General features: G+C 35.2%; 1 protein-coding gene across 1 annotated transcript in view; it reads left to right on the forward strand.

Moving 5' to 3' along the window:
* RFX3 (regulatory factor X3) overlaps window positions 1-13025 on the forward strand; it is a 139847-nt gene that overhangs the window by 102346 nt on the left and 24476 nt on the right. Inside the window, exon 5 of the mRNA XM_086480490.1 lies at window positions 7491-7565. Within this exon, the coding sequence (XP_086336616.1) occupies window positions 7491-7565 (75 nt within the window). The remainder of the gene's footprint in view (window positions 1-7490; window positions 7566-13025) is intronic.

Consider the following 13025-nt stretch of genomic DNA (forward strand, 5'->3'; position numbering starts at 1 on the left):
TTTTTTTACAGCCAAAATATTAAGAACTGTGCACGATCAAAACTATTCTGACATATAGTGGTTTATATTGGTATGCATGAAGAACATTTGTTTGCATTTTCTTTACTCATTTGATTTCTATTGATTTCATTGCTTCTTCCCATTATATCCTTTGCTGGCCTATTAAACTACTTCGCTACCTACTGAAAAGAATTATTTCACTAAAATAGAAAAGTGTTTAGATTATAAGACCTTCTATATAAGATTCTAGGTAGATAGCTTTCCACAATGACCATTTTTGTGTGAATATATGTAGATTGGTTAAGAATAAATTGTGATTGCATTGAAAAAGAAGTGATTTATCCTAGCTGGATGTCTGTTTTAAATGAATTTGCATATTGAAGCCTGTACGAAAGAGTTGTTTGGTTTATTGGCAGCTGTTATTAAAGAAACAGCAGCTATATTTAAGAGACTAACTAGAAAATTGGATTACCATGTTAATAATGAAATCTAAAGTACCTTCCAATTTTTTTCCCATATGCAAATGTCTAAGGAGTGTTCTTGTGATCAAACAGGATGACCTAATCAACATATTTCATTACACAAGGTTAAAAAATTCATATGGTTTCTAGTAATAATTGTGGTGTTATGCTTGTCAGCCACTGAGAGGCTCCTATCTATTAGTCTTGTTTTCTAACAAGCTTTATGACTGATCTGCAATTACAGTTGTCATCCATCAGTCATCATCAAACATAGGAGTTCTCCACTCATGCTGTTGCAGAAATGTACCCTATTTCAGTGCGAATCTAAATGTACATGAAAGTAAAAGCAAAATTAATAAGGACATAATGTATCACCAGAAATTACTATTTCTGGTAGTAAACACGGTGTGCAAAATTTGCTCTTAACTTTAAAGAAAGGATGGTACCTAACTGAAACATGACAAAATAAATGGAGGGAGGAGACAACAAGAAGAAGGCCCAGTGTAAATACCATATACTGGTAATGTGATTTTAGGGGAAGTATTATAACTACTTTAAGAACAAAAAGTAAGAATTGTTTAAATGGTCCATTGAAGGTGGAAGGGTTATAATTTGGAATACATTTTGAGCTGAGATTTTGTTTATTGATCTCTTTCTTGGTAGAGGAACTTTTTGCTCCTTCATTCCCCAGCTTTTCTGGTAATTTTTATTTAGCTGGATCCATCTCAGCATAAAACAATGCATTTCTGATCAAATAGAAGATGCACAGATTTTTATGCTACAAAGGATTATGAGATCATTTGGTCTGACCTCTTATACTGGCAAGACATTTACTTGTGACTTCTTCAGCTGAACACAGCGACATTTTTTGTGAAAAAAGGCATCAATTTCCAGATAAAAGAAGGCGGATAATTTTTTTTCTTCTTTTAAATGCATCATAAGAATAGTTAATCACTACTATTTCTGAAAACCAATTTCTGTGATATGAATTAACTGTAGGGCTGGGAAGTTTAGAGAATTTGTGGATCTTGTGCCTTTATAAACCTCTGTTTCCAAGACTTTTCCTCCTGCTTTGGTTTCTCCTTCAGACCTGTACTGTAGAGCATCATGACTTCTCCCTCTATCTTCCAGAGGTTCCAGTCTAGCAATGGGTCCAAAATAACTTATGTCTTTCTCTGCCCCATTGAGCGCCTTGCTGCTCCACTATGTCTTGAGTAGAGACTGTGCTCTTTTCATAAGACAAGGAATGTGGGCAAAAGGGAGAATGACCTTACTAAGATGAGCCGCACCTACCCTGTCTGCATTCTGGCTTCACCTGCCTACGCTTCTTGTTTCTCTTCTGAAACAATCTGGCTTCAGCTTTCAGTCATTGGCTTTTGGTGTGTTTTCTGCTTAGAAGTCCTGTAGCACCTCATAGGTTGTTGCCAGTTTTGGCAATTGAATATTTATTCTGATATTTGTGTATCAAAAATCAAAGTGTAGTGTTGTTGGAAACTCGGTTTATTCCAATGTAGCATTGCAATCATTGATGAAAAAATATTGTAAGAAATGCAATGGTTTTTTATCCTAATGTATTGAAAGTAGATATCTTTGAAACCATGAGAGGAATTTATGTTAATTCCTTTTATTTGAAAATGCATAAACTGGATGTAAGGTGACTTGCCACTGATGTTCTCATAACAGACTGATTATCAATGGCATAGAGGCATCACCTTTTTAAAGGGCTGATTTTTTTTTGTTTCTGATTAAATGCACATTTGTTCTAAAATGGCCACTCTACCTCTCTCTAAGGCTGTCTTGCCGTAAATGTTTTCAAATTTGGTTTTAATATTAATCTGAACTAAACTTTTCCTTTAGTTTCTAAATTCTACATTTTTGGTGGGAGTAACTTGGATGTGTTTCCACATGTTTTTCAGTGTTAAATGGAATATATATGTTCTAGAAGTCCTTATGTTCAGCTTGACAAGGGATTTTTTTTTTTTTTTTGCTTTCCTTTAAGTGTTTATACCAAATATGGAAAAATGACCACAAAGAAAAAGAGTTAGGATCTGTTTTGATGTATATAATAGAGATTAAGTATACATATATAAGTGTGTATGTACATATGTTCTTCTCTTTCTGCATCTTTACATTTCTTTCATTCCAACAGACTTTTAAAAAATATTTTTCTCTCTGCCTTCATAGTGCTGTTTCATTCTTTTGAGCAAAATTTCATAGAACCTGTTTACAGATGATGTTACAGCTTTGTCTATTGCAAGGAATACAGATCTTTTAGATTTAGTTCTTCTGGCTAAAACCTAGACCTGAGTTCTCTTAGTGTGGTCAATACTGTTTCATTTTCAAGCTTCTTTTTCCTGGGCAAGTTTGTCTGCCTAACACAACCCTTTGGCATAAGTTTCAGAAAACAGTGTGACATACATGAATACTGTGTCCTGAAACAGAATTGAAAGCCACTGTAAATAATGCAAGTTTGTGGCATCCTAAAGGAATGAAAGCGTCACATTTTCAAAAGTGAGTCCATTCCTTCATAATGGGGCATGTGATGAAAGCTCCTTTAAAATTTCACTTCCTTTAGAGCCTGAAAGGGCAAACCTTTATAAGTGGATAAAAGGTATTCTGAATGGGCGGTGCCTGTGGAGATAGAAACAGGAGCTATCTTTTTTGAATGTGATGCAACAATGTATTGAATTTTGAAATACCACCTAAAATTGACTTCTTTGCTGCTGGGGGAGGGTGGTTTGCAGATGCCAACTGATACAATAAATCGTAGGATATCCAGATTAATTGCAAAACCTCAGGGGTTAAAATTCTGTGGAATATTTTCCTTGTGTTCTGACCTCCTCAGAACAACTTACATAAATACTTTGTGTTAATTAGTTGAATCATTAGTTAATGAATTGAATCATGGAAAAAGAACTATTTCTTCTTCTTCCTAAGATGAAGGCAGTTTTTTTCAAAGTGGGTTTGAAAGTGGGATTCAACGATAGGTATTGGCTATGTCTATGCTATACACATCTGAGACTTATGCGTAATTTGATTATCTAGTAACATGTTAATGAACACTAAGACTTAAACTAGTGAGAAGAGTTAATAACTTCCAAATCAGTAGATCAAATAGAGACTGAACATTGTAGGATTCCAGATGCATATACTGGGATCAAACTGTTGAATGTTTTAACCCCGGGAAAATACCCACAATCATTAACAACTACATCAGAATATAAGGCAGTATTTTAGTTGGCAAACAACAAATTGAATTAGAAGTCTACAGTCATAGTTTTCACAGCTATCATGCTCTAGTGTCCACCCATGTTTATGTTACTATACAAACTGATTATCATTTCTACCAGTAGTGTAACATTGAACATGGTTTAGTTGGAGTTGCAGTGGGAGTGATAGTGTACATTTCAGTTATCAGTCAAATGTTTTAATAATGTTTTTAGTCTTGTTAAGAGGAGAATAGGAGAAATGTATGACTGATCACATATTCAAATAAATGTATGTGTAATTCTTACTGTCATTTAGTGTTCCTAATGTGTATGTAGTTAGTTGTGCCTGGAATTTCTCACTGCTTATTGCTAAAAATGCAAGGGTATCAGTCTTCCCTTTGTATATAATTTTAAATGTTAAAATTATTTTCATAGTCTTTCCACAAAATACCATCATAAAAACCACTGCATTACCTATGTAATTACTCTGTGTATGTGCTTAAATGCTCTTTTGAATAGAGATCAAATTATATTCAGTTTTCCTAGAACCTAAATAAAAGTCCCTGCCCAAAACTTAGAACTTAAAAGCTTGAAGGAACAGATCCTTCACATAAACAACTTTTATTCAGGTAGCTATTACTCCCTATACACATGGTACTCTGTGTCACATAGATCATCTTGAAAACCCAAAAGCTTGGCATAAGAGACTAGAATAAAATAGAATATTTCAGTCAGAAGGGACCTACAATGATCAGCCAGTCCAACGGCCTGACCACTTCAGGGCCGACCAAAAGTTACCACATGTTATTAAGGGCATTGTCCAAATGCCTCTTAAGCCCTCATGGGCTTGGAGCATCGACCACCTCTCTGGGAAGCCTGTTGCAGTGTTTGACCACCCTCGTGGTAAAGAAATGCTTCCCAAAGTCCAGTCTAAGCCTCCCCTGGCCCAGTTTTGAACCATTCCTACATGTCTTAGCACTGGATCCTAAGGAGAAGAGATCAGCACCTCCCTCTCCGTGTCCCCTCCTCAGGAGAGGTGATGTTGTAGAAAGCAATGAGGTCGCCCCTCAGCCTTCTTTTCTCCAAACTAGACATGCCCAGATTCCTCAGCCACTCCTCACAGGACATGCCTTCCAGCCCTTCCACCAGCTTTGTTGCCCTCCTCTGGACACATTCAAGGACCCTCACATCCTTCTTAAATCGTAGGGCCGGCAGTGCACACAGCACTTGAGGTGAGGCCGCACCAACGCTGAATCCAGCAGGATAATCCCCTCTGTTGACCGGCTGTTTACACTGTGTTTGAGGCACCCCAGGATGCGGTTTGCCCTCCAGGCTGCCAGGGCACACTGCTGGCTCCTGCTGAGCCTGCTGTCGACCAGCACCCCCAGGTCCCTTTCTGCAGGGCTGCTCTCCAGCCACTCCTCTGCCTTTTTAGACTTGTGCCCAGCGTTACTCCATCCTACGTGCAGAATCTGGCATTTTGACTTGTCATTTGCATGTCACTGGTGATTGCCCAATGCTCCAGTCTACCCAGATCCCTCTGCAAGGCTGCTCATCCCTCGAGAGAGTCAACAGCACCTCCCAGTTTGGTATCCTCAGCAAACTTGCTCCTGGTGCATTCAACTCCTGCATACAGATCACTGATAAAAATATTGACAGGAACTGGCCCTAGAATTGAGCCCTGAGGAACACCAGTAGAGGAAAACAAGAAGCAGCCGGAAATTTTTGAGAAAGTGCAAGATGAATGATTTAGTGTCGAGAAAAATCTGTCTTCAAATCAAAAATGTTTTATGCTGAAAAATAATTAAGAAGTAATTGTATAGCCTACATAGGAAGAAGGTTTCTGTCATTAAACAGATACTTATCTGTCAGATAAAGCTGAAAGTTCATTTTATCAAAATTTAGACTAAAAATAATCAAAAAAATAATTAGTAGTGTGAACAATTTCTCTTGAAGCTTGCCCTAGTCCTTTCCAACCCCTAACATTCTGTCATTCTGTGATTTGGCTCATTGCATAGCACCAAAAGTCATTGAAACGATATAGCAGCGAGGAATAATGAGTGTCATCTGTAATGCCACTTTTTAAGTGCAATTACTACTACTTTTTAACAGATTGGTTCTCTGAACAAACAAGGCCACAAGTTGCAGCAACAAAATGCAAGTAGTGCGGTAGTGGGAATGAGCAGCAGGAGATGTGACTTCACTGCTACAGTACTGCTATGGACTTAAGGATTGTGGAACAAGTAACCCAAGATTCAGAATTAGGATTCAAATGAGTATATGGCCTTCATTGTTTGATTGTAGCATTATGTTAAAAAGGAAATTCTATGGCTATGGTATATAGTAAGTTGACCTTACTATGATGATGTTTCAAGCTTGTAGTTTTTATCATGCGACATGTTTTTAAAATTTGATCTTTCCTGTGTGATTGAATGCTTTGACCTCATAGTATTTGCCACTGAAGGACGAAGAAATCAGAATATTAAAAAAAATTAAATTATTGCTTTGTAAGAGCATGTTTTCTTATATAGTGATTTCATATTTTTAATAATGTACTTTTTATAAAAAGGCCTATGTAGCTAATATTAAACAGTTGTAAGAGAGAAACTAGAAGTGATTCCTCACAGTTATTACAATAAAATACTTGCTAATTCTAATTAAGGGAGAAGCTAATATTATATGTACAATAAATTCAAATATCAACTGTAGTGTTTTTCAGTTTCTGCTATACAGAGAGTGAATTCAGCCAATATTGATAAATTATGCCACTAAAATTATGGATGGTACTGTGGTGTTTGAAGTAGGATAGAGAGGGCTCATTAAAAAATGTCAATGTGGGGAATGGTGAGTGTTTTTAAAAGTATAAGTGGTAGTTTCCATTGCTTTCACTTTGGCCATTTAATGTAGCTAGTTAATTGCATGCCTTTTCTTAATGTGCATTCTGTTGTCTTTGTCATTTTCGTTGTTGATTTTGCTCTTCTAGCTCCCTGGTTAAATTACAGTTTAGGTTCTAATTTTTTTTTCGTTAATGCTGTCATTATTGAACTGATCAAAATATCCATTGATACTAAAAAAGAATAGGAATGGATGTGAGAGTATTTGTACATTTGCATTTGAAGAAATACTACTTTGTATTTTAGAAGTGCTGTGTTTTCTTTTCCTTTTAAAAGGCAAAATTATTGTGAACCAATCTGCTTTTCCAAAGGCTGGATCCTGCAGACTGTATAACTCCTGACTTTCCATTTACTTTGACAGCTGGGGGTATTCAAAGGGTGCTGGCAGCAGTAAGAGTGATGTCCTGTCCCAGTGAAGCTAATGGTGGAAAGCCTATTGGATTATTTAGGTTTGGGATTTGACTCTGTGATTCCAGAGAGCTGAAGTTTTGTTTCTAATTCATTTCTTATTGCAAGCTGTGAATGCCTTTTTCTGATGTAGTTGGAGGGAAAACATGGAGGCCTTCCTTAAAATTCTGTTTAGGGTTTTATTTATTTATTTATTTAATGATATTTTTGTTCGATCAGGGGTATTTTTGTTTCAGTGCAGCTGACCAGTAAGTCTACTTATTTAATTTCCTGAGCAGGTTGAATGGTAAAATGGACTTTGAGGCTGTGATCCTGCAGTATATATGCAAGTGAAATGCCTTTCTGACCTCATTGGGGAGGTTTGTGTTTGCTGGGACTCTGGAATAAGGCCTTTTAGTAGAACATATGCCCTAGCCAGGCATTTCTATTGATCTGTAAGCAATCTGTCAAAACTTCTCTGATCAGGCTTTTTTACTATCTTGTCTTGAGTCCTTTTTTTTAATGACATCTATTATCAGATTGAAATGGCGATTGAGACACTGCAAAAGTCTGATGGTCTGTCCACTCACAGAAGCTCTCTTCTCAACAGCCATGTAAGTTGTCTCTTCTTCACATACACTCTCTCTTGCTTGTTCTGCATGCTTAGCCTGCCTCTAAATGTTTTATTTTATTTTATCACTACTTTTTGCTCTTAACTTCTCATCTTAGTTGCTTGTAATCTTCTACTACATCTCCCATGGCTTTATTTTGTCAGGTGAAATGTTTTTATGGTATGTGGCTGTGTTACCTATTTCCTATGCTCTACACCTGCGTTAAGACAAGTTAACACATGTGATTGTTTTGCAGATTATAGTTCACATGTCAAGATAAAGTTCAAATAATTCTGAATTAGCTGGCTTTTGACATTTTAAATAAAGTCGTCTACAAATCAAAGTCTATATGTAACCTATATGTAAAGTGTAGCGTATGTGAAGTTTGGGGCATGTGAAGAGGAAGAAAAGAAACAAACAGCATGCCTAAATAATATATTTAGATTATTTTTAGGTGTTTCTTCATTTATTCTGAATAGAGAGTTTATTACTAACTTACTTACTTAAGAATCCTAGAGATTCTTATGACAACCTGGAAAAAAATATGAAAACATTCTCTTAATTTGAAGTACACAGAAACATCTCACTCAGCTGCCTTTTGCTTTGTTCTTACTTTGCAAATCTTATAGTTAAGAACTTTCCATATACAAAAGATACTTGGGTAAAAGCATGATCTCCAAATATAATAATAAATCCTTTAGGTAACTTTAATATAAAGGAAAAAGGCTCAAAGTTAATTTTAAACTTATGTGAATAATATTGCTTTGTAAGTTGCTAGTCTTTTTTGAAATATTTTTTTTTTCTGTTGGTATTTGTGGTTTCGTTTTTTGTATTTTTGCAATGTTGATTAGTTTGTATTAATCTTAACTCTTTTTTTCCTTCTCAGCTTTACTCATTAAACAAAATTCCTTTGTTGTTTTGCAGAAGAAGTTTAAATTTGGTTTATGGTCTTAATGTAAGAATATGCTGTCCCTCAGAAATCAAATTAAAAATTATGTTTTAACAGATTTGGCGTTGGGTTTTAGATTTTTTCTGTATGGGTCTGGATATGTCAAAGTCAAAACTAGAATTGTTTTGTAGAAATGTTAAGCAATTTTTTTTTTTTCTTTAGAAAATAATAAAATTGAAAGAGGAAAATCGTATTACAAAAAGTTATACCAAATGTTATACAGAAGTACGTATAGATTCCACTTTGAATGTTTACAAAATAATTGTTTTGAAGATAAGACAGTATCAACATTATTATATTAATAATAATATATAGTATTAGATAATATAAAAATTATTGTTTAAATACAACTTTTAAAGCAACCATAACTTTTTTCTGGCAAAGTGTCAGAAATTTATGTTAAGACTTGGAACACTTGAGCTGTTGAGAAGTTTGTGTTTAATCCTATGAAGTCCAGAATCTTCATATAAAGCTAAGAAGAATTGCAAGATAAGCTGCTGTGCCCCAATAAACTATGTTCCACTAATTCCTGGTGCAATGCACAATTCACAGTGTGTTCATAATAATGAGATTCATATCCAGCTGTGAAGTCTTACGGTATTTTTTTCTTGACTGTGAAGACTTTTTCAGAATGATTCTGATAGATTATATCTTTGACTCTGTGAAGGCGGGGGTGGGAGGGGGGTGAGGGGGTGGAAATCCCCCTGTATATTTTTGTGGCATTCAGTCTTTCCTAGCCTTGATCATTTGGGAAGAAGTTACCAATCTAGAACAAATTTACTGGATGTTTTGCCCGTTTTTAAAGCAGTGCTTATTGTCTTTAAACTCAATTAAGGACAGTGTGGAGGAAGTTCAAGTATAGGTTTAGCCTTCGTCTGTTTAAACTGTTCTTGATTTTCACTTCTAATGGTTTGGTTCAGCATTCATTAAAATAATTTGGTTTCATAGGTTTTAAAATAGAATTCTAAACTGTGTGTTTAGTTAACTTTCACTTTGCAGATGATATATTAATTTGTGGGAAAATATTCGTTTTGGGATTGGGACTTTTGCCCTATGTTACCTCTATAAGGCTTTCTGGGATTTTCTTTTTTCCTAAGTTCATGTGTGCTCATTTTAAGGAGTTTGTAATTTCTCCTGTTTTCTTTTCTTTCCTGATTTATTTCTGCATGAGATTGATTTATTTAAGTAATTGATAGTTGAATGTTATAAACATAGCAGCTTAATTGGAGTCACAGTCAATCTAACAGGTCTGACTCTGTAAATATTTCGTATCTTTACTCACCTTACCCATACAGTATGGTCAGTACTACGAATTAAAAAGCCAGAATTCAAACCTGAACAGCTCAGTTTTAGAATTATCTTGGTAGGGAAAAAAAAATAAGTTGATTAGAATAGTTTTATAATATCTGGAGATAATTTTCCTTTTAAAATTCTGTATTACCTGCACTACTTCTTCTAGGCTGTAATCGAGCAAATAATTGCTTCAAGCCTTTGCTACTAAGTACCTCCACCCAGGAGCAAAAATTCTTGTATTGCACTTTTTTTTTTTTTCCTAGTTGTCTTGGTTTGAAAGACAGGTGTCTGTGGAGGAAGGCAGGAGCCTCCCTTGAAGTGGAAAATGCAATCCCCTTCCCTCCAAATTATTATAATTTTGAAATTAAGGGGCCTTCAGGCAAAGATATGGGGAATTGGAATAACAGTTCTTTACTAATATATATATATATATATATATATATGTATATAACACAAGGCAGGGAAAAAAAAAACCAACCCACTGGTTTACACTGACAGAGTCAGAAATACAACCTGACACCCTGTTAGGGTGGCAGTAGCAGTCCGATAAGATGCTGGCTGCAGTCCTCCTGAAGCGATGGATGTAGTTCTGTGGAAGCAGCGATCAGGTAAAAGAGTCTGGTCTTCCTCCGAAGATCCAGTGGTAGGTAGGTAGCTCTTGTCCTCTGGAACTGCAGTGCGGGGTGAAAAACTCCTCTGGGAATCCAGTGGAAGAAGGCTGCTAGGGTGTTCGAAATCTCAGTTTTTATTTGGCATGGACTGCTTGGCTCCTTCCCCCCGGGCGGAGCATCTCACAGTGGGATGGGGAGTCGTGAGGCAGTTCCTTGATGGGCCATTAACAGGAGATAGCCCAGGAGCGAGTTATCGATGGGTCAGGCGATAAGGCCTTGTTGTGCCCAGTAACAGGAGGTAGTCCAGAGGGGGGAGGCAGGGAGCACCGCCCCACCTGGTCTCAACAGCTCCTGAAGATGGTAATAGAATACTTTTTTTCTTTTGGCACATTTTACACTGTAACCTAGGACATTAGTGTTGAATAATGCAAGTTATTGTTGAAATAACATCTGTTAGAAATTCATATAATTAATGAACTGCACTTAAAGTGATTCATAATAGGTTAGAAGGCATCTGGAGGAAAATATCTTTAATGCTACATACAGAACTTAACTGAAAAATAATTACTTTTTCTTTGTCAGTCTTCTGGGATTGACAAAGTTTTTCCCTTTGGGAAAACCAGAAATACTTCACATCCCCTATCTGTTCCAATTAAATTATAGATTTAATTGTATATGATGATTGTTATATAAATGTATTTAATATAAATATAGATGTAATAATAGATTTTAAATATAGATAACATGCAATAGTTGAAAGGTAGAATTACCTTTGTTACTAAGCCTAGACAGTCTTATGTCAGGTCATTAGTGAAATATATTTATGATTATCCTTTTTCTTCAGCTTTATTTTGAAATGACAGATGCTCAATGTGGAAGCATTTGTGAGTGTTAAGACTTTTTAGATAATGATACAGTAACCGATGTAAAGGTGACGAATTCTACGTTTTCGTTTTGTCTATTTGAAATGCAAAATTACCTGCAAACTGAGATAACAATTTTATGTCTCAGAAGCATTTACATCTTACTTCTGTATATTTTTCTAAAGCTTATGTTTAAGAACATGGAAAAGTTATGGGCATGTTTTCAATAAAAAGGAATATGGAAATCATGTTTGAATGGTGTAGAGTAAATGTTGTGGTAATGTTTTCGCATTTGTATTGGTGAATTTCTCACTGTTACTAAAACATAGCTGTAAGTTCAATATATTTGTTAACATCTGTACTTTAGTATGTAACCATTTTGCGATAAAGAAAAGGTCAGGACTGAAACATTTCATGGCTATTGCACACTAAAATATTTGTATTCTTTGCACAGTAAGTTACACTGAACATTGATGGAACAGAATTCGTGCACTGCGCTAACAAAATAATTCTGCAGAGGAATAAATAACACATAGACCATGTATATCTTTTATTATTGCTTACTGGTTTGTGTTTTGGTTATAGTAATTACGGCTTTGCTGGACTAAATTGAAAATTAGTACATATTTGTGTGAATATTTAGCTTATTAGAGTAAAAGTTTGTAGCACCATCTTGAAAACACAATGTCCACAGTTTGCATTTTCAAATTAAATACAGAGGTTTAGTAAGATCTCTGATCCTATTCACACTGTACTATTTCAGTATGAATTCTTAGGAAAACAGAGAAATAAAATTCAAACAGAAAATAAAATTTGTGAATCATTAAAGCTATATCTAAACAAAAATTTCAGGGAAATGAATCCATGGCAAGTACTGGGGAAGATAAGGAAAATGTTAGCATATCAAAAAGCTAAACCAGTGGAATTTAAATGCATCCTCAACCTAATATTATTTTTTACCTATTTTGTCATTCTTCTGTAATGTTAAATCTAGGAGTATTAAATTGTCCTTTTCACTTTTTTGTATATTATGTATATGTTTCATGAGTGTGCCCTACTTGGGAAGTTCAGTGGAGTTACAGGAAAAGTCTTTTTTTTTGCATTTGTCTAAAATTACCTACCACAATTACCTTAAAAGTTTACTAATTCTCCAAGAATCACATTCAGTTCCTCCTGGAAGTCAAAAGCAATCAGGCTACAACTGAAAGGGATTGTACCCCTAATGCTTTATAGATGTACCAGTTATTTTCAACGTTATCTAGGTTGCCCTTTGACTTACAGGTAATAGCTTTTTTCTTATATGTATCTGAGAGCAAAAAATGTTCTATTCAGATAAGTGTCATAATGGTTTTTAACATCAGGCAAAGAAAAACAATATAATAGTCCAGGTTTAGAAATACATTAACTAACTATTGTTAGTGCAAGGAGTTTGTTTTCTGCAATTTATGTGAGTTACAATAATGATTACTTTATTTCTTTGTGGTACTAACAGTTTGTCTCCAAAGCATAGATACCTTTATCAAGTATTGGTGTGTGGTACTGAATCAAAAATATTTTAAGAAGTGGAGACGCTTACCTGAGGTCACAAATGCAATGAGTTCTGCTAATTCCTGGTAATTCTAAAGATCCTAAAGCACTATGGTATAGCTAGCACTTAAGGAATCTGAAGAAGGAATTAATTGTTTAATAGACCTGAAGAGTGGTTTCAAAACTGTCATAAGTTAACATTCTATCGCTAAGATGTTTT

Source organism: Leptosomus discolor, chromosome Z (genome assembly GCF_034619465.1).
Source record: "Leptosomus discolor isolate bLepDis1 chromosome Z, bLepDis1.hap2, whole genome shotgun sequence".
Taxonomy (NCBI): domain Eukaryota; kingdom Metazoa; phylum Chordata; class Aves; order Leptosomiformes; family Leptosomidae; genus Leptosomus; species Leptosomus discolor.